The sequence below is a fragment of the Copadichromis virginalis genome, linkage group LG4, assembly GCF_057382275.1.
Source record: "Copadichromis virginalis isolate Kocher_CV1m ecotype Utaka linkage group LG4, C_Virginalis_male_GT1.1, whole genome shotgun sequence".
Taxonomy (NCBI): Eukaryota; Metazoa; Chordata; class Actinopteri; order Cichliformes; family Cichlidae; genus Copadichromis; species Copadichromis virginalis.
The window spans coordinates 4,171,743-4,196,594 of NC_140621.1; the positions used below are offsets into that span (position 1 = coordinate 4,171,743).

The window sequence follows — 24,852 nt, forward strand, 5'->3', positions numbered from 1 at the left end:
TCATATTTACCATATAATTTCTGTATAATAGTAATTATAAGTGTCATTATCATCATAATCATAATTATTGGGGCAAACTATTGTTGAACTCTGGGGGTTTTGTCAGTGGGTAACACAGCTGACAGAGATTTCTCAGAGACATAGAGCGGGAATAATTTATAATTATTTATTTAGTCAAATAGTTTTCAACACGTTTCTCAGATTTTAATGATTATTTGGAACACTTAAATGACTATAATATGCATGCATGTATCGTGGTGTGTATTTAAACAGATAACTTGAAACAGCACAAAAGAGAAAACAAAATTCTTGTAGCGTACACATTTTCTGCAAAATAAAAGAGAGTTTTTTTTTTCACATTACCCCAGAGTTAAACTTTTTTCTCTGTGTGTGTTATTGTAGGGTCCAACTTACAATATAAAGCGTCTTGAGGCGACTGTTGTTGTGATTTGGCGCTGTATAAATAAAACTGAATTGAACTGAATTAAACTGATCACTGCCTGAAGTGAACATTTTTTTAAATTCATAAATTCGACCTGTGTACATGAAATGTACCACTAATTAATAAACTAATTAATAAACTAACATCTATTACACATTGCACATCATCTGCAAGCGACAATAATTTACCACTTACAAGCCTAATTGATCTTTTTATGTGCTGCGAGCATGTGAAATAGATAACAGCAAAGACTGCCCATTACAATTCTCAACGCACCGGTTTTAATTAGCAGCTATAAAGTCATATAAAGTAAAGGTTTTAAGCTGGAATTTGGCTTTAAAACAACAATGATTTAATAATAAAGGAATTTTCTTGCTAATTAATGCTTCCAACACTTTTCACGACGTTTACTTACGTCATAACGTGTCCTGGAGTGTATGCGTTTAAACTATATTTGTGTCCTAAAAATATCTTGGAAATATATTTGGTGCTGCTATCTTTTCCTTTATGTAATGGCACGTTATAAAAATCCATCCATCCATCCATTCGCTTCCGCTTATCCTTTTCAGGGTCGCGGGGGGCGCTGGAGCCTATCCCAGCTGTCATAGGGCGAAAGGCGGGGTACACCCTGGACAGGTCGCCAGTCTGTCGCAGGGCTAACACACAGGGACAGACAACCATTCACACTCACATTCACTCGCACATTCACACCTAGTGACAATTTGGATTAATCAATTAACCTATCCCCACAAGCTGCATGTCTTTGGACGGTGGGAGGAAGCCGGAGTACCCGGAGAGAACCCACGCAAACACGGGGAGAACATGCAAACTCCACACAGAAAGACCCCGGCCTGATGGAGGAATTGAACTCAGGACCTTCTTGCTGTGTGGCAACAGTGCTAACCACCGTGCCACCGTGCTGCCCCTACGTTATAAAAATAAACTGCATAAAAAATAAACTACTGTCACATTAAGAATGTAAAAACCACACGGAACGGTCATCTGTCGCATTGAACAGGCACTGCGGTAGGCATCTATGACTTCACTCCGGGTCCTTCTTGTGTTAGAAGAAACATGGCGGCGTACATGCTGTGCAGGAGGACGGCTGCCTTATGTAGGACTTTAAAGGACTTCTCATCTTGTAAAGCTGTGCTTTCTGTAAACTCTCCGTGTGGATCTTTATCACAAACAGCGTCCTATAATCCCAAACCTCTAAAGCTGAACATCCGGAACCCGTACATCCCGGACAAGGACAGCGAGAAGACGCCGGAATGGCAGAAGACAGCCCGCTACGATAAGAAGCTGTTCGGTCGGTATGGCTCTGTGTCGGGCATCGATCCTGCATCTCTGTGGCCCACACATGAGGAGCTGGAGAAGATTATTGCGGAGGAAACCCAGTGGCATCCCCCGCTAGAGGTGATGCTGAAGAACATAGAAGCCAGGGAGAAGGAGGAGAGGGAAAAACGGCTGGCGAGGTAAGGCTACATGGCTAACGTCAGTGCGTCCATTATCGGACAACGTCCTCACCAGTGTTTGTCATTCTGTCAAACACGTTTACAGAGTAACTAGCAACACGTTTTCATAGTTCTCTCTTTCAAGCTTTTAAAAAGAGCACTTTTTAAAGCAGGATTTTTAAATAAGCTAATGTAAAATCAAATCGAATTAGAAATTGTATCTAATAAAATAGAAGCTTGTCTTAAGTGTACTGAAGAAGGTAGAGTGGCAGGCTTTAGCTCCCTTCTGTACCAGCGTGGCGGGCCTAATGAATTGTTACCCATTGAAAAGGGTCTGGTTTTAAATGTATAGAGGAAAATGTGTGGACAAATCCAGCTGTCTTCCACCATCCTAAAGAGACATTGAAAGAAAACCTTAGTAAGGTGCTTGGGCTCCACATGTAGTGAGAAACCCTTCAGTGCTCCTTCTTCCAGCTGTAGTAGATGGATATGGGTGTCTTTTTTTTTTTATTAGTGGTGAAATGAAGTCCAAAACGTTCCATCTGTGCTGGCCTGTAGTCACTGCAAAAGCCAAACTGTGTGATTTACGTCAATTTCACGTTTCATCACAGGAGGTCCTTCCTTCTCATATGACCCAAACCATGCTAGTAAAATGAGAACTGTGGCATAAGCTTTTGAAAGTGTGAAAAGGCAGGAATGAGAATGAGCACCTCCAAGTCTGAGGCCATGGTTCTTCCCACTCCGAGTTGAGGAGTGGACTTCACCATCCATCTTTACAGTCGAGGACTCGGAGTGGCCCAACTGGAGGAATTAAACAATTTCAGGGTCGTGTTCAGGTGTGAGTGGAGCTGTGGATTTACCTGTCAATCTACATCCTCACACTAGCTTTGGGTAGTGACCGAAACAATGAGATTGTGGATACAAGCAGTGGAAATGAGCTTTCTCTGAAGGGAAGGCTGATGTCTCCCTTAGATATGGGGTGAGGGGTTTGGTCATTTAGGGGAGGCCCAGAGTAGAGCCGCTACTCCACATTGAAAGAAGCCAGCTGAGGTCATTCTGGATTGTGACAAGGATGGCTCCTGGATTCGCTACAGGAGGTAGCTGGAAGAGGGAGGTCTGAGCTTCTCTGCTTCGGCTGCTGATCTGGGCCCAAATAAGTAGAAGAAGATGGATAATTGTGAAGAATCAGAGGCGTGATTGGTTTTCTTTGATCTTGTTTCCCTTGTTTCTGTGGGCAAGTTTAAAAAAATATTATTTTTATTTTTTTTGGAGCTGTAGTAACGGCAGCTTTTTCCTCCATATTGTATGAATGCAGCACATATCAACAGAGAATGGGAATAAAGGGCTCCATGCCGGGGTCAGCTCGTCAGCAAATGTTTAAAGAAGAAGAAACTGAAACACCATCTGGCCCACTGGTCTCATTAGAGTGCAACTTTTTTTAAAAAAACCTTGGCCGCACTCCTTGGATCACATCCAGTTTGTTTCTTTGTTGGATCACATAGCGGAGACCCTGTTTGTGAACTAGTTACTTTAATATGAAAATGTGCTTAATGACTTAATGTTTTCATTTTACAACATATTCCACGCCTTTTGTCATGTTCTTGTCTTGCACATTGAGCTTTTAGCTTAGTCACAGACTGGAAAAGGCTTTTAACTTTCTAGTTCTCTGCATGGATGATGGCGTACTTTGGTTAATCAGAGATCGAGATGTCTTTCATGAGACTCAAGGAAGCTTTAAATGTACACAACCATCCTTGTTAAAACAGACAGGTATGTTATAATTATAATGAGAGTCACCAGCTTGAACATATCTTAAGAAACTTCCCCAGAGTTGATACCATAGACTAGGGCTGCTCGATTATGGCAAAAATGATAATCACGATTATTTTCACTGACATTGAGATCTCGATTATTTGACGATATTTATTTAACAATAACAATGTGTTGAATAATGACTTTAAAGATTGTCAAAAAATAATATAAAACAGTGCAAATACTGATAACAGTGCAAATGTTTACAATATAAAAATCAATGAAAAATGTAAACATCTATGTTTAGTGAGCTTTGCAGTGTTGCTCTGTGGTGCAGCTACATTGTAGCAAAGTTTACACACTGTGTCTACTTGATCCACGTCTGACTGAACCCATAATGTTTCCACACCACTGAAGTTTTTTTTTTTACCTCTTTTCAACCAACAGCAGTCACTCTCCTCTCCAAATAACTTCTGCTTAGCTTTCCGAGCTTCCCTCGGGTCCTCTTAATCAGCGGTCCCCAACCCCCGGGCCTCGGACCGGTCCCGGTCCATGAGTCGTTTGGTACCGGGCCGCGAGCGTTGAGGCTCAGGTGTGAAATGTCTGGTTTTCAGGGTTTTTATCGGTTTTCAGCGTTATTTTGTTATCGTTTTTATCGTTTACTCGGTTTTCCTGGGTCTTTTCATGTGTGTTATGAATAAATCTTTTTTTCGGTACCGGTACTAGTTTTATTTTGTTGTATTTATCCGCGACACCTTAAAGGCCGGTCCATGAAAATGTTGTCGGGCATAAACCGGTCCGTGGTGCAAAAAAAGGTTGGAGACCGCTGCTCTTAATTGTTGTGACGTATGTTCGAAATGCAGAGAGGTGCGCTCGATTTGCCACACGGAGCAGCGCGAGAGTAAAGCACGAGGGAGGGGCTAATAATCGGCTCAGTCATTTTTAATGATCGTTGAAAGCCCAGATCGTAATCGAGATTAAAATTCGATTAATTGAGCAGCCCTACCATAGACTGTACACTAAAGATGCACGAAGCTTTGAAGTTTGAGAAGTGAAGTAAACTTTTTTTTTTCCAGGGGTGACTCCTTTGTTTGGAAAATATGTGCATAGGTATAGAAGCCTGTCACTACCCGATCCGTACCGGAAACCCGATCGGTACCCCGCATGCGCGAAAGGTTTCTACTTCCGGTCGTAGCGTTTTACGATAGTTATGGGTCAGAGTATCTGTTAAGATGTTAAGAATAACAAGTATATCTTAAAATGGTTGCAATAATGAAGCATTTCAGTACAATGTAGACAAAAACGAAAAATAAAAAAAGTTACGGAGCAGGACTCTCCGATCCTTACTGCGCATGTGTAAAGTCTGACCGTACAAATCGGGTCTACCCGATCCGTACCGCGCATGTGCAGATGTTTTCTTCTTCTTCTGTTCGTTTAATGGCAGTTTACTCCCCAGTGTACGAGGATACCGCCACCTGCTGACCGAGCGAATGAACCCTATTATAAACTGAATTATCGTCATTACAAACGTGTGTTAAATCTGATTTAGCGATAGTCGAGTGTGTTTATGCTCGTCTGTGAGGAGAGGATTGTTGGAATAGTGATGATGATGTGCACTATCACTGTCAATTGTCAGTAAACACTTCATCTGGCTGATGAATCTACACGTGAGATATTACAAAGTCTGCATTATTAACTCTGTAATTAGGCGCCATTCTTCTTATTTTACGGCGCTGCTGCTCAATCGGGGGACGCTCTCTGTTGAGGAGAAAAGCATGAATTTCTTTGTATACGGATTATCCATTGTTTAAATGTCCCGGGCAGTCGAAAAGGAGGCAGAGCTGTTGAGAAATGCTAGGAGCTAACTGGGCGCTAACCGCATCATTCAAATATATTGAATGTCGCAATGTTGGCAAAGAGAGGAAGTGACGTAAGATTTGCGCATGCGGGGTACCGATCGGGTTTCCGGTACGGATCGGGTAGTGACATCGCCTGTGGGAAACATGTTGTTCATTTAGCACCATCAGCGGGTATACCTCCTGATTGTGTTGTCACACTGCGAACCTGCAGAGTCCCACAGTGTAACACACAGATCAACGCCTCACTCATCAGATGTGGTTTCAAAACGGCAACAGCACAAATACTCAGCTCAGGGCTTCAAAATGACCTCACTAACCAATGTGAAACATCGCCATCCATCTTTTAGGTCCAGTCTAATCAGTGTAGTCCTAGATGTTCCAAGAAATGCTCAAGTCTCATTCCTTGAATTTGCTGTGGTGGTATCAGCTGTGAACTGACCTCAGCTAAGCATAGCAGCACCTGCACGCAGGCATTCTGATGTCATCATGAGTATAAACCATAGACGGTAATAAAAGACGAGCGTAGCTTCAAGAGCGTGAAGCCAAAGTGTAATAACCTTTAACGTGTATTCTTTTGAATGGCCACCAGATGGTGATACGTATGGCTTTACATTGACTTCTGGTCCTGTACAAGTCTATGGATGAAGGCCTTTCTGTCTTGACTTCTCGAAACACTTTACTGATGGTTTCTGGGCTTACGTGACCAGTTTGTAGTGTACCACAGCTGAATCAACAATTACATTAATCTCTAAGGACAAACTTCTTGAAACTGTAATACTTTTAAACTCATTTAGATTTGTGTGATGGATTAAAGTCCGCAGTTGGTTTTCTGAAGTGTAGCTGTGATATCCAAGTATTGTGGCCAAGTTTTTGTTTTCCTTCTTAAAGTTGCACTTTAATAAGACCAGTGGGCCAGATGGAGTTTCAGTTTTTCTTCTTCAAACATTTGCTGACGAGCTGACCCCCGGCACAAAGCCCTTTATTCCCATTCTCTGTTCCATTCATGCAATATGGAGGAAAAAGCTGCCATTATGTTAACACAAATACAGCTTTACACTTCTCACTTTCAGAAAAGTGAAACAGTTTGATCCAAAACTCCTTCTTCATTGACGGCTTTCTTTGTGTTAGCTGGTTTAACAAAACTCCTGGATGGAGTTGGAGACTGTGACACATCATCTGGCTCTTCCTCCAGACAAATTGAATCAGTCGAGTGCCTCTTATTTCAGTTAGAGACACACTGAGAGGAATTAGTGAACATTAAACAGTCCCATAGCTTAATAAAGGACATGTGGAAGTTTAGCCTCCAGATCAATTTAATTGGCATTCTTGGTGATGGATAGCAAATGTAACTGATCAGTTTTCTAATCTGTGTCCGAGTCGCTGTAGTTCCAGCTGTGCAAAAGACTGCTGGAACTACAGAGGGATCAAACATAAAAGCAAATTCCAGTGACAATAACACAGTTTGCACTGCTTTAACGTTGCAGCTGGGCTTCATTCAGCAGTGTTGGGAGGGGACAGCTCGACAGTTTGCATGTGCAAAGTGGAGGAGAGGACCTATATCGCACACAAAACAGACTGTAGACTTAATAAATGGTGAAAACGTGGCGCTTCCAGCTGATTTTAAACACACACTCCAAACATAAACTGTTCTGGACCAAGTTATGTTCTCAGCACAAGTTACCATGGTGATTTAGCCAGGTAAAAAGAAAGCTACTTAAGCTTAAAGCTTAGGCATCGTTTTATTAGCTTATTGCTTTGGAGTATGTCCACAGGTCCGTTGTTTACCGTTTCCGCTTCCCTTGAAACTAGTATGTCAGACAAAGTTGATCTGAGGCTGATGTTTGTGTTTGTGTTGTTGTTGTTTTGTTTTTCAGGGTTTTTGAAAAAGTTTTATTTTGACGGGCTAACCTTAAGATTAATCACTGTATTTGGTGTATATCCAGATACCATGGATGGCATTACCTTGGCCTCCCGTAACACTGTGAGGAATCTTGCAGTCAGTTTGACCAGGACACGTCCTTCAGCACGCATATTAAACAAATGTGTAGGACTGCTTTCTTTCATCTGTGCAGTATCTCTAAAATTAGAAACATCCTGTCTGAGAGTGATGCTGAAAAACTAGTTTACGCATTTGTTACTTTTAGGTTGGACAAATTAATTTATTATTATCAGGTTGTTCTAAAAAGTTCCCTTGAAAGCCTTCAGTTAATCTAAAACACTGCAGGAGCGTACTGACAGCACCGGCCTTCTGCTTGACCATTTCTGATTTGCATAAAAATGTTATGGCTAAATTTGAACTTGTATATTGACTTTCAGATGGGTTTTTTTCACAGTCCTTGAAATTTTAGGCCATATTTGGACATCAATATCTCCAAAAACGATTAAAGTTAAAAACTCACTGGTCTTTCCTAACATTAAATTGAATTAGGATTTCTAGTTTAGGGTAGATACATCAAAAATGTTTGTGTTGACTAGTTAAAATATGAAAAAAGAAAACGAAACTGAAAGAATGAAATACTGGAGTTTCCAGATGGTACTGTAATTATAACTGAGAACATAATTTCTTAAATATATGTATACGTTTCATTTTTGAGAGCTACTGCCCTGCAGGAGTCTAATTCAGGTGGCAGTGTAAAAACTTTGGCTACATTTATTTTTATGTATTAAACGAGTCATGCAAACAGGATGATTTCACAGGAGTAGTCTTGCGAGGTCAAGCTGTGGTGTCTAAATGGCCGAACTGGTAATCTGACACAAGATGCTAACCTAATGTCACGACTGCTGCAGGCAAGCAGGGATCAGACGGTCGGTGTGTTGACTGTCTAAATGAGTGTTGCAACAATTGTAATACATAAATAAAAATGCTACATTGTTGCATTTTAATATCTCTTTGTACATTTCAAACTAAACCTGAATTATTAGTCAGCTCCAGGGCACTAGGTCTTGAAATGATAGGTAGAGTAGGACTTGAAAATGAAAAATCTGAACAAATTTCTTATCTTAGTTAAAATCAAAATACCATCTGGAAACTCAAATTTTGTTCTGTTCAGATAATAATACCTACTGATATTTTTGTGGCATGACTAATATCTGCTCCATCCAGCATGAAAATACCATTTTCTTCATTTTTTTTTACTAAGAATTTCACGTTAAACTATTCTGCATGCTTTGTTACACTGTTTATTACAACTACATATGATTCAGAAATAGTCTTTTGCAATATGGCATATTTTTATTAGTGTGTGCTCAAATTTAGACTTTGCAGGAACACTTGATTCTTTTTAAATGAAATTAAAATTCAGACACTGAAGACACCGGAGATTAAAGACCCTGATTTAGGGCAATGAAAAGTTCAGCCTTTTATCTTTTAACAGTGTTTAGGATATCCATCCATCCAATTGCTTCCGCTTATACTTTTCAGGGTCGCAGGGGGTGCTGGAGCCTATCCCAGCTGGCATAGGGCGAGAGGCGGGGTACACCGCAGCACGGTGGTTAGCACTGTTGCTGCACAGCAAGAAGGTCCTGAGTTCAATTCCACCATCAGGCCTTTCTGTGTGGAGTTTGCATGTTCTCCCCGTGTTTGCGTGGGTTCCCTCCGGGTACTCCGGCTTCCTCCCACCGTCCAAAGACATGCAGCTTGTGGGGATAGGTTAACTGATTAATCCAAATTGTCCACAGATGTGAATGCGCGAGTGAATGTGTTTAGGATATTCGTCTTCAAACATTGAATCAGATGTAGGGAAAAATGGTGTGGAGGGTTAGCAAAGAGACCTTTTTTTAAAAAAAAGATGTAGATCTTGAAAAGTATTCAGTACAGGAAACTAAATTTCACAGCAGTCATACTACGTGTTCAAAGTTTGGACCATTAATTATTTACTTTAGGCAAATGGCACAGTTGATCAGAAAACCTTTAAAGACATTTGCTGTCTTGAGATGGATGATTGCAGTTTTTCCCTTTGTTTCTGTCGGAGGCTTCTTCCTGTTAGAGGGAGTTTTTCCTTCCCACCATTGCAAAGTGCTTGATTGTTGGGCACCGTTCACCTTACAGTGTGAAGCAACTTGAGACTGTTGTGTTTTGGAATCGGAAGTTATGTTAAGTTCTTCTGACATGAGTGCTTGTACCAAATTTACTGTAAAAACCACGATATTCACGCCAGGACATTTCTCTCAAAATCAATGTTAATTACCAGCCAGTATGATGGACAGCACTAACATCTGCTATCTTTTCTATTTTCACCGCAGAGAGAAGCTCATTGCCGCAAACATGGCCAAAATGCCCAAGATGATAGCAGACTGGCGCAGAGAAAAGCGTGAAACCAAACAGAAGCTAAAGGAGGAAAAGGCTCGCCGTACAAGGTTGCTGGCTGAGGCCAGAGAGCGTTTTGGCTATGCAGTGGACCCCCGCAGCCCCAAGTTCTTGGAAATGGTTGCTGAAATAGAAAAGGAAGAGAAGAAGAAGAAGAAACTAATGAAACGCAGACTGAGAGAGGAACAGGCAACAGGCTCCGATGCACCTCCTGCTGCCTCCTCATAGTCTTGGACCGAGTCGTTAAAGACGTAAATAACTGTTGGGCCTGGGTCAGATTGTGTTTGATAGTTTTGAAGGTGTGCTGTGTAGTACAGTTCAATGGAACCGTTCAAATGGCTAAAAATAAGTTTTGTCCTTCTGTGAAGATGTGACGATTCCAACTTTCAACTTAGTTTTTCAGGACTGCTCCAGATAAATAAAACCTCTGCACAGATGGTGTGGGTGTGTTTAAAACATGACACGAGGCCAAGTTCAGCAATTTTCATGATTGCAGATATCCATGAGAACAATTTATTTATACAAAAATAATTTTTACACTCAAGTTTTCTGAAAAGCGCACGTCGTGTCTCGGCACCGACGCGCTGAGTGTGAACAGCAGTAAGCCGTAGTTTAGCCTCACTGGCTCTGCCGTGCTCTTATGCTGCACCCGTACAGAATGGGCGCGCAGTGCACGAGCCAGTCCTCCTTCATGCTCGTTATCTTTGTCTAAAATATGTTTGTGCAGCTGCACATGAAATGCTCTAGCCATCTCAACACCTCATACACTACCAAACCTGTGGCAGTAGCAGCGTCTAACCCTGTAAGGTCCAAGTTCTCATCGGTGATGATGAAGTAACACCAACCCAAACTCGCTGGTGGGGAAAAATAAAAACTTTGAGGGTAAATTAAAGTTTTTGTGTGTCTGTAGGAATGCAGAATTTAAAAAAAAGTCCACATTTGGGAGAAACATTACTTTCAGAAGCCAAATATATTTTAATGTGTTAGGGTTCGTAGTACTTAGACGTCACGGGAGTGACTACTGCATATTACACAGAGCTCTTTTAGAACAGTAAAATAAATTCATTGCATTTCATTAGGTTTTCATTCTATTAAATATTTCTCGTGGCTTCCAATTGCTTAAGATTTGGTGTTTATCAGTGTAAACAATAAAACCATGGCCTATAAGTGTGTGTTAACCTGTGGCAGGTGGTGAAATTAAAGGTCCCTCAGCTGTGCCTCACTGACAAATATTCTACAGATTACACCTTTGTCCAGCTTAAATTGTGGAGTGCATATGATCACACAAAGGTAAACCTGACCACAGCAATACCATACCCAGTGTACTCTTGTTGAAAAAGGCACTTTGGTCAAAAACTGAAGTAGCTGTAACTGTGAGGGGAATCGGAGACTCCAGCGGAAGGAGCCCGAGCAGTCTTAGAGGTGGGTGTCATCATCCTCACCGGGATCAGCCTTGAGTTTGGCAAGAGCAGCGTGCACCCTGAACTGTGTGCGAGACTCCATGGAGTAGTCTTTGTAGTTGTGCCTGTAAGTCAGAACAGCAGACGTGGTAAAGGCGTGTCCTGCAATGAAACTTAACTTGCCATACACATTATATGCTGCTGTTGGATGCACGTTTCTAAAGTACAAGCAGATGGATGAGAAATGGATAAAAGTGTTTGGCATCGGCACCCTTAAAGAGGATCACGCTTGAAGAGCTGGAGTCATTATCAGCTAATGGATCGTACATGTTTACACAGGGATAGGGTGACCTCTAGTGTTCCCTACAGTTGCTAACAACCATTTTACTGCAGTCCTATTTAACCCCTAAAAAACATCATTTTCCTAATTTTGCATTTCAGGATTCTGGGAGTTTTACAAGTACACTAATGTTGTTTACTTTTGGATACACACGAGCTGTTTCGTAGTGCTTCGATTTTACACTACGCCAAGATAACGGCTTAAGAGTTGGGAGTTCGCCTTGTAATCGGAAGGTTGCCGGTTTGAGCCCCGGCTTGGACAGTCTTGGTCGTTGTGTCCTTGGGCAAGACACTTCACCCGTTGCCTACTGGTGGTGGTCAGAGGGCCCGGTGGCGCCAGTGTCCGGCAGCCTCGCCTCTGTCAGTGCGCCCCAGGGTGGCTGTGGCTACAATGTAGCTGCCATCACCAGTGTGTGAATGTGTGTGTGAATGGGTGGATGACTGGTTGTGTAAAGCGCTTTGGGGTCCTTAGGGACTAGAAAAGCGCTATACAAATACAGGCCATTTACCATTTACAGGCCATAACCTATCAACTACAATACTAACACACCATAAAATAAAATAACAAAACCACTTGTTATAACCAAAGTATGCAGAAGAGCATCTCTGAACACACATGGTGTTGAAGCTCGATGCAGATGGACTACAACGGCAGAAGACCACACTGGGTTGCCACTCCTGTCAGCTAGTCTTGAGTTCACATGAGCTCGTTGAAGCTGAACAATAGCAGATCGGAATAAAGTTGCCTGGTATGATGAGTCTCGACTTCTTGTACAGCGTTCAGGTGGGGTCACGTTTGGTATAAACAACATGAAAGCATGGATCCACCCTGCCTTGTATTAACAGTTCAGGCTGATTGTGAGATAATTTTGCTGGGGATATTATCTTGGCACACTGTGCCCAGTCCTTTATGACTGCTACGTACCCGCTATCATGACAACCCAAGGTGTACCTAATGAACTGACCAGCGAGTGTATACCTAATTTTGTTTTGTGGTGCAGCATGCCAGCACTTTAAACTTCCGTCCAACTAATTAGTGTCATTTACTACTCATTTACATTCCATTGGCACTAAAGTGAAGCTGGGCTCATCATCTGCTCAGACTGAACTCAAATGGAAGCAAAAACGCGTGGCTATGTGAGGCACACTATGTGGGCTTGTTCAGTTGAAAGCCAGCTGAATAAGGTTCTAGCTCCCTGCCAGTGCCGCTAAAATGGTAGAAAAGTAGTGCAAACTTTTATATTCAAAACAGAATGCTGCAGTCTCACAATAATATGGAGAGTGAAGACTGAAGGAGTAACTTACTTGGCCTTGTGCAGTATTTTAATAGCTTCATCCCTTCTGCCTTGGTCTATGTAAAGCAGACTGAGCTCCACGAGACAGTTGGGCACCAAGTAGTGGTCAAACCTGATCTTCTTTTCACTGCAATAAGAAGCGAGTTAAATATTCATTCAACACGGACATTCATTTAAGACATAGGCTATGATGTTGATCCTGCACTGTACTCAATGTGGCATCCTTGGGAAGGCTGAGGGTTGTGCTGCAGGTGGCTGACCAATTTGGTGAATAAACAAACGTCTCTCATGAGGACTGTCAGTGTAATTTAAGCTGGAAGTCCTTCTTGATTGCCACGCAAATATTCACACTGTGACGTAGTGAGATGAGAGTTTTATGGCTGCAAAACAAACAGGGCACTGAAAGGACGTCCAATGAAGAGTTACCCTGATACGTTTTAAAAGGAAGACCTGCAGAATATATGCAATGTTTGGAAAATCAGAGAAAACACTGATGTAAAAAGCTTGTATTACAGGTTTTAGTAGAAGAAAGTAGTAAGATTCTGAAGTACTCCCTCTTCTGCCACTAATTCAAGAAAACACAGTGTGTTAACCAGTGTTGCCAAAAAAAACGTTGCAATGAAAGGCTGATATTAATTTGTTCACACAAGATTAATTGATTCTGAAGAAACTGCTTTCACTGTGAGCAGGAAATAACTTGCCTGCGTTTGAAACTCTGCTAGAGCTCACCTGGAACACACTTTGTTAAAGCACTCCTCAGCAGCCTGGAGGAGGCCTTGATTCTTCAAACAAAGGCCCTTCAACATGTGGATCACACAGCGGTCGTCCACTGTGTACTCGTTTACTGCAGGGGACGGAGCAGACACCATGAGCAAACATGAAAAACTGCGTGTTCCTGTTTCACAGTTTGGAAAAGGGCAGCAATACCAGGAGCTTCCAGTAGAGAGCGCTCTGCCTCCACCAACGTCTGCATCATGCCTTCAGTTAGCTCTGGTGTCTTGTTGATCATACTGAATCCATTCCACATGTACATCATTTCCTGTAATGAAGCAGTTCATATTGTTGGGACGCTCTTTTAATCAAACATAGCAGTCGTTATATGTGTTTATTTTATTTCGTAACTCTTACCAGCACTGGTACAGGTAACCTGACTGGGAGGGCAGCCTTGTAGCGTCTGGCTTTACGAATTGCAAACTTCTCCGTTGGAGGAGACTTCCCCGCTATCTTCTGCTTCAAGGTGGGCACTTGTCTAAAATGACAGGGGATATACAAAGACACACCAACGAATGATTCAGTTACTAAGTACACCATGTGACTGTTTGGCATCGTAGTGAGTGTAGGCTGTTACTCTGCTGTTTACCTCAGCTGTCAATATGTGTCCGTGTCTATTTATTGTAAAGTAGGCTACAAGACTTTGTGAAAGGATAAAAATCGATTGACCAGCGAAGCTCACTTCTTTCCAGTGACTGCGATACGGAGGTGAGTTACTGAGGGCTACCACTATTAGCCGCTGTTAGCTGCTGTTAGTTAGTGTTAGTAGTGAAAATTTCTTTGACATGGATTTAACATTGTTGGACCTAGCAAATAAACTCCCATGTGATGTAAGGATGTAATCTCTTTTTATCAGAGGGAAAGTTTGACTTTTAGGACCCTTGAGCCAATAATTAGCTGGCTTAATGTTAGCTTATAACCAGCTAATATAATGTTAGCTAACAACAAGATGTTTTTGTGGTTTGGTTTGTGGTGTTGTTGTTAGCTGTCTGGAGATTTGACGAGTGCATGTCTATTTGCTGACAATAACTAATTGCAACAATATTGGGAATAAATAAGAATGTCATTTCATGCTTTCCTTTGTTAAAGCCCTGACGTGAGATCAGGAGATGAGGCTTGAGGTAAGGAGGAAGAGGATAAGATTTTATTCAGATGCCAGTCATGTTGTCTCTTTCCTTTCCGTTTTTCAAGAAACCTGTGAGTTCCTTTCTCCTTTGCTACATATGTGGATGGTCTCTAACCACATATGTGATTAAACACGATTAAGTGGAATAGCTATGTCCATCCAGGCCACTGTATTCAAGATGGCAGGGCAACATGTTGGCTTCCACAAACTGGTGCCTACTCAATCTGCAGGAAGACACTAATTAACATTTTCACATCAAAGTTTGGTCTTCTTCATATTCTAAAGGAAAAATATCCCTCCCATTTAGCTGTAAAATGTACCACGGTGTTCATCCATGTGAAAAATGAAACCAATAACCAAAGTGCCTGAAACCTGTATTCTAACTGAAAGCGCCAGATGGCGATACCTGTGGTAATATTACTTATTGAAGAAATAAAATTCTGTTTTTAGGCATGTCACGTTTCAGAATGGAGGGTTATCTGTTGTACGAAACCACATGCTCATTGGTTAAGGACCTGTTATTCACAAACCAATAAATGTGACGCAGTGACCTACGTCCCTCTTTATTGTGTCTAGTTATTTTTTTGCAACCAAGATGGCGACGGCAGAAATGCTGGTCCCAACTGTTTAAAACAGAACAACAGAAAGCAGAGGATGCCATCACAGTAGCTATGTTTTTTTAAATATTGTCTGTATTGTAAGCAAAAAGCACAGAGACATTTACGTGAACTATACCGCTCACCTCACAGCATCTATACTGGTAAAGAGGAAGTAAGGATATAATCCCTGCTTACCTAAAGAGTTCTACTTCGTCCTCCCCAAAAGGCCTGGCCTCATCTTTAGGCAGCATACTGAGGTAAGCAGCTTTCATGTACACATACATGGCCTAACAGGGAGAACCATAAAGAAAGGATTCATGTATTAAATCCTCAAAATGTCTGACAATAAATTTTATTCTGATCTTCTCCCGTCATAATTTCTGTACCTTGGACCAACGACTCTCCTTGCTCAGCAGGTCAGCGTAGAAGTACGCCATCTTCCACGCACGCTTGTACGTGAAGCACCACATCAGCTCCCAGTAGCACATGTGGTGAAACTGCTTCCATGTCTGCTGGGCCTTACAGCCGTCTTCAAAGAATTTCACTGCCTGGAAGCGCAGAGAAATTAAACCGTAGAGCAGAAGAACACGGACAGTGACAAGGCATGTTGTACATTTAATATTAACACTGGGCGCTGGTTTTTTGGAGCTCATTTCCTTAAAAACATAGAAACACTGCCACAGCAAGTGACGTATCATAAATGCTCCTCATACCCTCAAGAAGTGCAATCAAGCAATGTTTTCTTGACACACCTCATCAATGTTCCCTTTGATTTCCTCAGTTCGACCAGCAAAGAAGAGGAATATGGCCCCCTAGAGAAAAGAGAAAAATGTACAAATCTAAACACTGTTAAATTTTCATCTACCTGGAAGCAGGCACATCACACAACAATCATTCTTGGCAGTGTTTGATCAAGAAATTTTCATCCGAGCGCTCAGTTTGTTCTCTGGGATGGGCTGTGAGTAAAAGGTGGAGCAGAGAGAAGGATTGTGAATTTACGAGAATGTGCGTCATGCGGAGTGGTAGTGATGGCATGAAGCAAGCGTGACATGGACGAGAGACCTCGGCAAGGATCGTGCGAGTGGAAGTTTGAGACAGTATCGGGTCGAAGGAATCAAGGTGTGGATGGATGGCAACGTGAATACAATCAACGACTGTGTGAAAACTATGGCGTGAACCCGTCAGAGACAATATACATTTACAAGCAATACAAAAAACAGAAATGTTTGGCAATAATAAATGATACGGTTTTGCCTTTTTGGCCAAAATTCCCATCTGTTATCATACGTTTGTTCTGACCACTATAAGGATCCTTCACTGTGTATGGAACTGCAACTGGTCAAAGTTTAACCACATTACTCCATACAGGTTCTTTGTTGCTAAGTTCCACTCTTATCAGCTACTCTCGTGTGTGCAAATATGAGTTCAACTAATGTCATCCCACCATCCATTTTCTTCTGCTTATCCAATTCAGAGTCAGAACTGGGATGGAGCCTATTCCAGTGGTCATAAGGAGGGAGACGGGGTACATTACGGATAGTTCGCCAACATAGCGGGCTAACAGAGAGGGACAGACATCCATTCACACTCACATTCACACTAGAGACAATTTAGAGCCACCAGTTAACCTAAACAGTCTTTGGACTGTGGGAGAAAGCCAGAGTACCTGGAAACCTATGCCAACATTACACAGAAAGGCTGGCTGTTGGATTCAAATCCAGCTAACCACCATACTACTGTGCTGACTTCAAATACTAAAAATTATGAGTTAAAAATTCCTACAGCCCTGTGTCCTGCACTGCCTGGCCAAATGTTAGAAACCCAAACACATTCAGTTAATGGGGAACTTAAAAAAGGTCACATTTAGATTAAAAAAACAATTTGATCATCAGAAATGTGTTTATTAATCAGCCAGTTGTCACAGTGCTGACTACAATGCAGTCAGCTTCTGCCATGTCATCAAAACTAAAACATTTAAACATCAAAACAGAAATGACACGTTAATAATGAACTCTAAAGAACAGTATCGACGTTCCATAAGTTGGTGTATTTATTTAAAAAAATAAAATCAGTCAAATCTGAAGCAGCAAACCAAAAGACTCTTCTCCAAATACTTACTCGTTATGTAAACATGGACGTATTTGAAGAGCAGCCAGTGCTACCGACAGTTACAAAAGACACAATGGCACTGACAGGAGTGCAGGCACGCTAGTTTTCATTCTTTGTATTGATTAAACAAGAGATTTTATTTCCATGGGACTCACAACATGGAAGGAAAACTGGAAGCTATATTCTGCTGCCTAACGTAGCAGAGCGTTTGATTATGACAGCCTTGAACTGAGCTGCTCTGGACTGCAAAAGACATTACTGGGTTGGGGGTGATAGCTGTCTTCAAGGGTTTTTTTTAAATGCTTGAATCATAGTTTAGTCTGTGGTACAGTATATGGTTGAAACATCATGACTACCTCGAAGGTTTACCATAGCTGGTAAACTAACTGCTGACACACTAACCAGCAGGCCATGTAACTGTCCCTGAGACAGTTAAAATAAAGTTGGTTATTTCATGTTTCTGTGATAGATTCATGCTGTAATGTGTAAAGTGCTGTAATGTTTGTATGAGGTAAAGTTTGTAATTGTCACATGACCAGAGTTTGGTTGAGAGCACAACCATGGCATTGTGGAGCTAGCATGGATACATGGCTACCGATGCATCTACAGCCTCAGCGTTAATGTTATTCTGCATGTGGTCCAAGAGGCGCACACGGTATGGTTTCATGTATATTGTTTGTATAATGTTGCATACGTGTTCTACACTGGTAATGAGAGGACATTTTTGTGATATCCATTATTGTGCATTTTTCTGTTCTGCTTGCACAAGACTGTTTATGGACACTGATATGAGAGACTGATAAGCTCAAAACATTTATGTTGTAAACTTTGTGTTTCTTCAGTTTTCACGGTGTCTGAAGACAATAAGAGTGTGAGAGAGAGAGAAATAAATTTCCGAAGACATCAGTATGATGCGTGGCCATTCTTTGTTGGACCCCTGTAGTTACAGGCCAGCTAGTCACAAGGAAACCCTGAAAAGTTCAATAAAATAGCCTCAAATGTTTTTAGGACTCCTTTTTCCATTTTATCTCACACTTGCAGACTGAATCAACCAATCACAATTAAACTGACAGGAACTGATTTTCTCACATAATGTTTCCACCTCAAATGTTGTCTGTTAGCAACAATGCATATCCACCCCAGTCTGTGAGTCATTTACAGGAGACTAACACACAGTTGGTAAACAACATCGTTATAACACTTTTAAAACCAAAGTGCTTTACACTAAAATAAAATAGAATAACAAAACTGACGTTGCACACATTCACCATGTTTACATGACACGTCCCAACAGCAGCCCATCATCCAATTACAGTTCTAGACACCAGCATTTTCCAAACGCTTAACAAAAAAGGTTTGTCCTTAAATACAAAACCTGTTACAGCTGATGTCTGAGGTCAGAGTTTCAGTGCAACAACAGCAAAGACACGAGCTCCTTCTGAAATAAGTTTGACCACAACGTGATCAGACTGACCGAGAAGCCAACATTAATGATCCTGCAGCATTATCTACCACATATGTATATACAACCCCATTAAAGGCTTCTGGATACTGGATTCTGTAATTAGCCAGTGCAAGGCTAATAACAGTATAGAGTTATACTCCAATATATTCCAGTTTAGAAGTAACAAAGACATGCATAATCCTTTGCAGATCAGAAGGTTGCAAAGATGTTTTTAGTCTGGAGGTTTTTCTGAGGTGGAAAAAACTGATCTTTACCGCAGCATTGATTTGTTTGTCTAATTGTAAACGTGTCACAAGTTTTTAAGCTGTGTTTTTAATAAAAGGAGTTAAATAGCTCAGGTAATGCTTCAGCCTCTCAGTTAATACTGGAGAGCTTCGGTTTTGAACTGACTTAACTGTAAGAAAGTGTGGGATATCCAAAAATGTACTCATCGAGCCTTCTTATGTAATAGTGATTTCCAAGACTCAAAAGGTAAATACAACCATAAATCATCTGTATATGAAAAGAAATGTTATGTTAGCAGATAATTTGACCATGAGGGAGCATGCAGCAAAGAAAAACAGAACAGGACAGATGCCTGTGGAACTCCAGGTGTCACATTAAGTGACATAGGAAAGTGTTACCCAGGGGGAGTCACATGCTTGACTGCTGCACAGTCTCCGAGCGCTCACTGAGTAAGTCACAGTCAAAAAGGTTAAAAGCAGCACTCAAGTCCAGCAAAACTGAGATAGAAGGATAAAAGCAGACTCAGTACCACGAAAGGCCCTGAAACCTGACTGAAAGGTCTCAGTCTCTAGTCCAGTAAGGACAATAGTTGAATACAGACAAGTTTTTATAAAGCTTTTTTAAATAATTAGAGTAAGTTACCCGTGGGTAACGCAGAAGGAAAGGTTTCAGCAATCTCTCAGCTTCCACCACCTCTCCCTCGCCTGTCCCTGAGAGGATAAAATGGACATATAATATAACACAGGCGTCTTGTAGGAATGATTTAAAAAAAACCCTGATTTTTAGCACTACCTAGTATGAATGTGAGGAAGGTGTAGTAGCAGAGCAGCAGCAGAGCACACAGCATAGAGCGCAAGTTCATCCCCGTCGCACCATCGTTCAAAAGAGACAAGCCGTATTCCTGAACAGGATTAAAAAGAAAACAGAAAGTATCATAAAATAACAGCTGTCAGCTAATGATTAAATACACAGAGGTGGGCGTGTATGTTCATTGCACCTTGTCTCCAGAGAAGCCTGCAAACTCCAAAACTTTGAGTATCCGCGGAGGGAAGAGAGAGAGAGTCTGTAAGCAAAGAAGATCTGATAAACGGAATAATACAAACACGTAATTATACACATGCAGCCACCCAGCAGTGCAAATATATAATGTGGGACATACCAGGTTAAACGCCCCTATCCCGAATGCTATTCCTCCCTCTAAGTGAACGTGGCTGGGCTCTTTGAGACAGCGGTGCGATTTTATGAAGGAATGCAGCTCTCTGCGTTATGAAAGACAAGCATTTCTAATCACACAGCTTATCATATCACCGTTTTACTACAGAGGTTAATGAAAAGTAAAAACATGGAAGCGTTCAGGAAACACTTGTTCGAGACTGCTTTGACTTCATCATTTCTTGTATCTCACAATATTCTGGACTTGCAGTTGTGATAAATCAGCAAATCCTTCAACTGTAAAACTGGTGAAGTAGCCGTTTAATAATCACAGTGCAAATATGTTTTAGTGACTGATTTCTGTTTAGACATTAAATACAGACAAGTGAAAGTAAAGTTCAGAATTACTTTAATTACTATACTGCATTATAAACATTACACATTTACTTAAAAACAGCTTCTTGTTTCATTGTTTACTTACTTGTAAATAAGGTAACTGTTTCGTACTTTGATTCCTCCTTTGATAAAACTCACCATGTTCTCATCCTGCAAAACAGTGCAAGGAATGCATCGCTACAGTTTACCTGTGTGTTGTTTGCAAACAAATTTAACATGACACAAATGGTTTTTGCATGCTATGTGTTATATGAGGCAGGTTCTACAGCTTGTGCAGCCTTAAGAAGACTAGACTGGGAGGTTGTGCTGTTTTTGAAAGTGTAGAGAAATTGTTACTTTGTTAGAAGGATATTAGCATACTGCACCTGCAGGAAGGTGAGGGCAGCTCTTTGGAGTTGACACTCTGCATAACAGACTTCTGCATGGAGCTGCACTGCAAAAACACATCCATGTATACACAGATTAAATGATAAATTATATATGATGAAGTGTAAAATCTAGGTATACTCCTGTGTTTGGTGTTCATCTACCAGGCAGGTGCTTCCTAGCTTAACCCTCCATATGCAATCCTGACTGAAGACATTTAGTCAGCTTATCAGTTCGAATACATTTTATTTATATAGTGCATAGGTGTCAAACTCTGGCCCGTGGGCCAAATTTGGCCCGCAGCCTAATTACATTTGGCCCGCGAAGCCATACCAAATTACTATCAGAGCTGGCCTACTGGTATTATACAGCTAATATATATATTGTTTAGTATTAAGCTTTGCTTGTTCCATATTCAGTTTTCCAGCAAAACTTATTTGAGTCCATAAGAAAAGATTCATTCTTATATCTGGAGGAAGATTTTTTTTTCAATAAATATTAAAGTTAGCCCGCGACTTTGTTCCAGTTTTGAATTTTGGCCCACTGTGTGTTTGAGTTTGACACCCCTGATATAGTGCAAGACCCTATAATATCAGACATACAGGCCCCTTTATGCAAGAATGTGGCAATGTGGAGAGGAAGAACTCTGAGCTGAGGGTCCTAGCCTCAACGGTTCAGAGCGGCGAGTCAACTGCAGAAAGAATGGTTTCACTGCTGCATCACAGCAAGGAATGAAAAACAAAAGTTGCCTGAATGTGTTCATTAATAGCTGGGGTCCGTCAGTGCTGGAACAACTATTGTTCATTTTCCTTTTTCTAGGTTCTCTGATCTGTTTAAGGCACTTTAAGTCACACTGTTAAAGCAGATCTACAGGTACAAGTATGAGTCTGCCAGCCAATCACATAGCTGCATTCTGAAATACTCAACATCTATAACTTTGGTTGCAGGATAATTTTGAGCCAACATTAGTAACACTTCCATGCATTGTTAAACTGTAATTCTTTGGTTATCCTGGTTTTCTTTTCTTAGCTCAACTGTCATTTTCATTTTTCCTATATATGTCTACAACCTGCACTCCCATCAGCCTCAGCTACACTGGAAAAAACTACATGCAAAATACATGACAGCATGTTGGAATGGTATCACATTAAACCAAGGTGGCACACACAGTAAAAATTATGCACGCTTATGATCAGTTTTTTAGCAGTGTCTGAGATCATGTTGGTATATCAATGTGTAATGGAACTTTTTGAGAGGATTCCAAAATGTGGATTCTGTTCATCCAGATGTAGTAACTTAGTGTCAGACTCTTCCTAGACTGCAGAAAGAACTGGCATGAGTAAAGAAACGTTTTCCCCACCGAATATGCAACGTCCAGGGGTGTTTAAAGATATCTATTTAAGTACAGGCAGATGGGGAAATTGGCTTCTTCAAAAAAATGGAACTAAATAAAATGACTTACAGTAGACATTTCTCCACTGCATTTTTGGAAGGATCCTTTAAAACTACACGAGTGGCACATTTAAGCCTTTTACCTTCAGAAAGTGACCCCCCGGCTGATTTGTTGGAAAGGCTGGAAGACTTCCGTCGAAACCTGAAAATAAAAATCAAATGGCACTTCAGGACACTCAGACACTGACTACTGCGGCCATGTTATCTGACACATCAACCATTTGCCAATCAAATGTGTCTATTTTCTCTTATCTAAGAAGTTGCTATTGCGAATTCTATTATGCAAACACAGTCAAACTGGTACTATGGTCACATGGGAGCCATAAAAGTACATGCAGCTCTTAATATTTGCCTCTGTGGCTCATGGAATGTGGAAGAATAGTTCACTGCATCCAAGCTGAGGATTGGGGGGTGTTACCATCGTTAACCTTTGTAAGACAGAATCAGGGGACAACAATCTCGACATCCTGACCTCTGACAGACCTCCTGGGCACTCTTCATGGTATTTCCTGCATTGGTGATGTCATCCTGCTGGAAAGTCATCATTGCCTGCATTTCCAACACTGTGGCGTAGATAAGAGCATGGTACATGCTCTCATTCACTCTACATAAAAACACAGAGTTGCAGGATCAACATCACACACCTCAGGCTGTAAGCAAACATGTAGTTACTGCATTTCCCTGTTGCGCAAAGATAAGAGTAAATATCTGGCTCTTTTTATTCTTTCTATCTCTTCCACCATCCCAGTCCGTCTTGTGCACAGTGTTTATTTTGCAGGCCTAACAGTCTGTACGCTGTTGAATCAGTCAGACCTTGGGCGTCAGCTTCGGCAAACACTTCATATCCTGGAGAACTGAAGCCTGACAGGAAGGCCACTGCTTCACGGTTCACACCATATAAGTCTCTAAATATCACCAAAGGCTAAAATACTGCTGACATCACACTGAAAATGTGAACACTGTGAAACAAAGCAAGAACACCACAAGCGCATACAGCCTGCATCGTAAGAGTTACATGAAACCTCCGGAGAGCTAAAACCTGACTATGGATTGTTGTGTCACCTTGGTCGCAGCTTCTCCAGGCTCTCATTGAAGTGGTTGTTAAGGAAGAGATCCAACGCCTCCATACAGTCATCCAAACACTCTTTCAGGGTCATCTCAGAGGAGCTGCTGCACACACACACACACACACACACACACACACACCTGTGACTCAGGGTAAAACAAGCCTTGCAGTATTAGCATGAGATAATGGACCAGACCTATTCGGGTTCAGCGATTAGCATGCCTCCCAGTTAAAGCTGACATCCGCGTTTACATGCAGGCGTGTTTACTTTGTGAAATTTGCCTAAAAGACTCGTTGTTTAATAAGATCGCAGCAAGTGGGACAAAATATTCGATTAAAAACATACGGAAGCCTAATTGAGTTTTTTTAACTTGTAGTTTGAAGTAACACTCTCCGTTTCACTACGTGAAAGAATGCGAAACTACACAAGTCTCCTTCCTGGTGCAGCACAAACTTTTTAAAAACATTGAAAAAAGTTCTGCTCATTCACGTTTCCCTGCTACAGACAAAGGCGAATAATCACATTTATAGATCTGCACAGGTGGCTTTTCAACATTTGCCGGGCGATATGTCACCGCTGAAGTGGACAGACCCACACATAAACACTTTGTGGGAAACAACTCCAACTTTTGACGTGTCCTTGACTTTTCACTCGCCTCCCGTACTCACTTTTCCGCGGCGTTTGTCTCTCTCCCATTGGACATGTTCGCTCTCCGGGCGGCGCGCCTCCCAACACCTGTTCGGAGTTCAGCGGCACTCGCAGAAAATCGGGACGCATTCAGCTCTCACACCGCGACACCAAGCTTTCAGCTCTCACGCTTCTTCGCGTTGGCGTAAAAGCTGACAGTTAAGCTACCGAGGCTTTGCTGTCAGTTAAAGTTGACCAGAAATAAGAACGTGCACTCCTCTGTGCTGACCCAACAACCCGATACTACGCATTGCGCAACAGAAGCGCAGCTCCTCCGCCTACCTCTGTGGCTCCACTGCCACGCAGACACTACACCGTAACACTGATCAGTGTCAGGTGCTCGCAGCTCTTAAAGATCCATCTTAGTCTTGACTAAGAAGTTCGGTAACTTTCAACAGTAAATGGCGCCATTTCCCCTTTGTCTTCTTCTCCTCTCAAAAGTGAAAATGTTGAGTACATTCTTCTTTGCGCCATTGCTGCATCTGATGCCATATGGACGCGATGATGGGCTGAGGGGAGAGCAAATATGATGAGGTGACAGAAAAGGGAATATTATTTCGCTGTTAATCAGAATTTAAAGGCAAATTATT

At 41.5% G+C, this 24,852-nt stretch overlaps 2 protein-coding genes across 3 annotated transcripts; one reads left to right on the forward strand and one right to left on the reverse strand.

Annotated features, from left to right (window-relative positions):
• Positions 1-1,476: 1,476 nt before the first annotated feature.
• Positions 1,477-10,985, forward strand: gadd45gip1 (growth arrest and DNA-damage-inducible, gamma interacting protein 1). The gene is made up of 2 exons (XM_085453203.1): positions 1,477-1,917; positions 9,750-10,985. Exons 1-2 carry the CDS (start codon positions 1,517-1,519, stop codon positions 10,039-10,041), a joined length of 693 nt encoding a protein of 230 aa, XP_085309329.1. The 5' UTR covers positions 1,477-1,516; the 3' UTR covers positions 10,042-10,985.
• Positions 10,295-24,628, reverse strand: LOC146710610 (tetratricopeptide repeat protein 39A). Of its 2 annotated transcripts, none has more exons than XM_085453202.1 (18): positions 24,244-24,628; positions 23,571-23,675; positions 22,981-23,112; positions 22,592-22,650; positions 21,056-21,123; positions 20,776-20,840; positions 20,302-20,401; positions 20,140-20,205; positions 19,935-20,043; positions 19,785-19,852; positions 16,096-16,155; positions 15,730-15,891; positions 15,539-15,630; positions 13,976-14,096; positions 13,775-13,886; positions 13,577-13,691; positions 12,858-12,974; positions 10,295-11,338 (listed from the first exon to the last, which is right to left on the reverse strand). In XM_085453202.1, the coding sequence occupies exons 1-18, from the start codon at positions 24,276-24,278 to the stop codon at positions 11,230-11,232; spliced, it is 1,695 nt and encodes a 564-aa protein (XP_085309328.1). In that variant the 5' UTR covers positions 24,279-24,628; the 3' UTR covers positions 10,295-11,229. The 2 variants fall into 2 exon arrangements, with proteins under 2 accessions (XP_085309328.1, XP_085309327.1); XM_085453201.1 differs by having other exon boundaries at positions 23,571-23,678; positions 24,244-24,627.
• Positions 24,629-24,852: the final 224 nt, after the last annotated feature.

Coding starts and splice junctions, on each gene's coding strand:
- gadd45gip1 (XM_085453203.1), top strand. CDS start 1,517: ATGGCGGCGTACATGCTGTGCAGGAGGACGGCTGCCTTATGTAGGACT. Junction 1,918..9,749: donor AGGGAAAAACGGCTGGCGAG/GTAAGGCTACAT, acceptor TTTTCACCGCAG/AGAGAAGCTCATTGCCGCAA.
- LOC146710610 (XM_085453201.1), bottom strand. CDS start 24,278: ATGTCCAATGGGAGAGAGACAAACGCCGCGGAAAA. Junction 20,402..20,775: donor AACAGTTACCTTATTTACAA/GTAAGTAAACAA, acceptor TTCATAACGCAG/AGAGCTGCATTCCTTCATAA. Junction 19,853..19,934: donor CTTCCTCACATTCATACTAG/GTAGTGCTAAAA, acceptor TTATCCTCTCAG/GGACAGGCGAGGGAGAGGTG.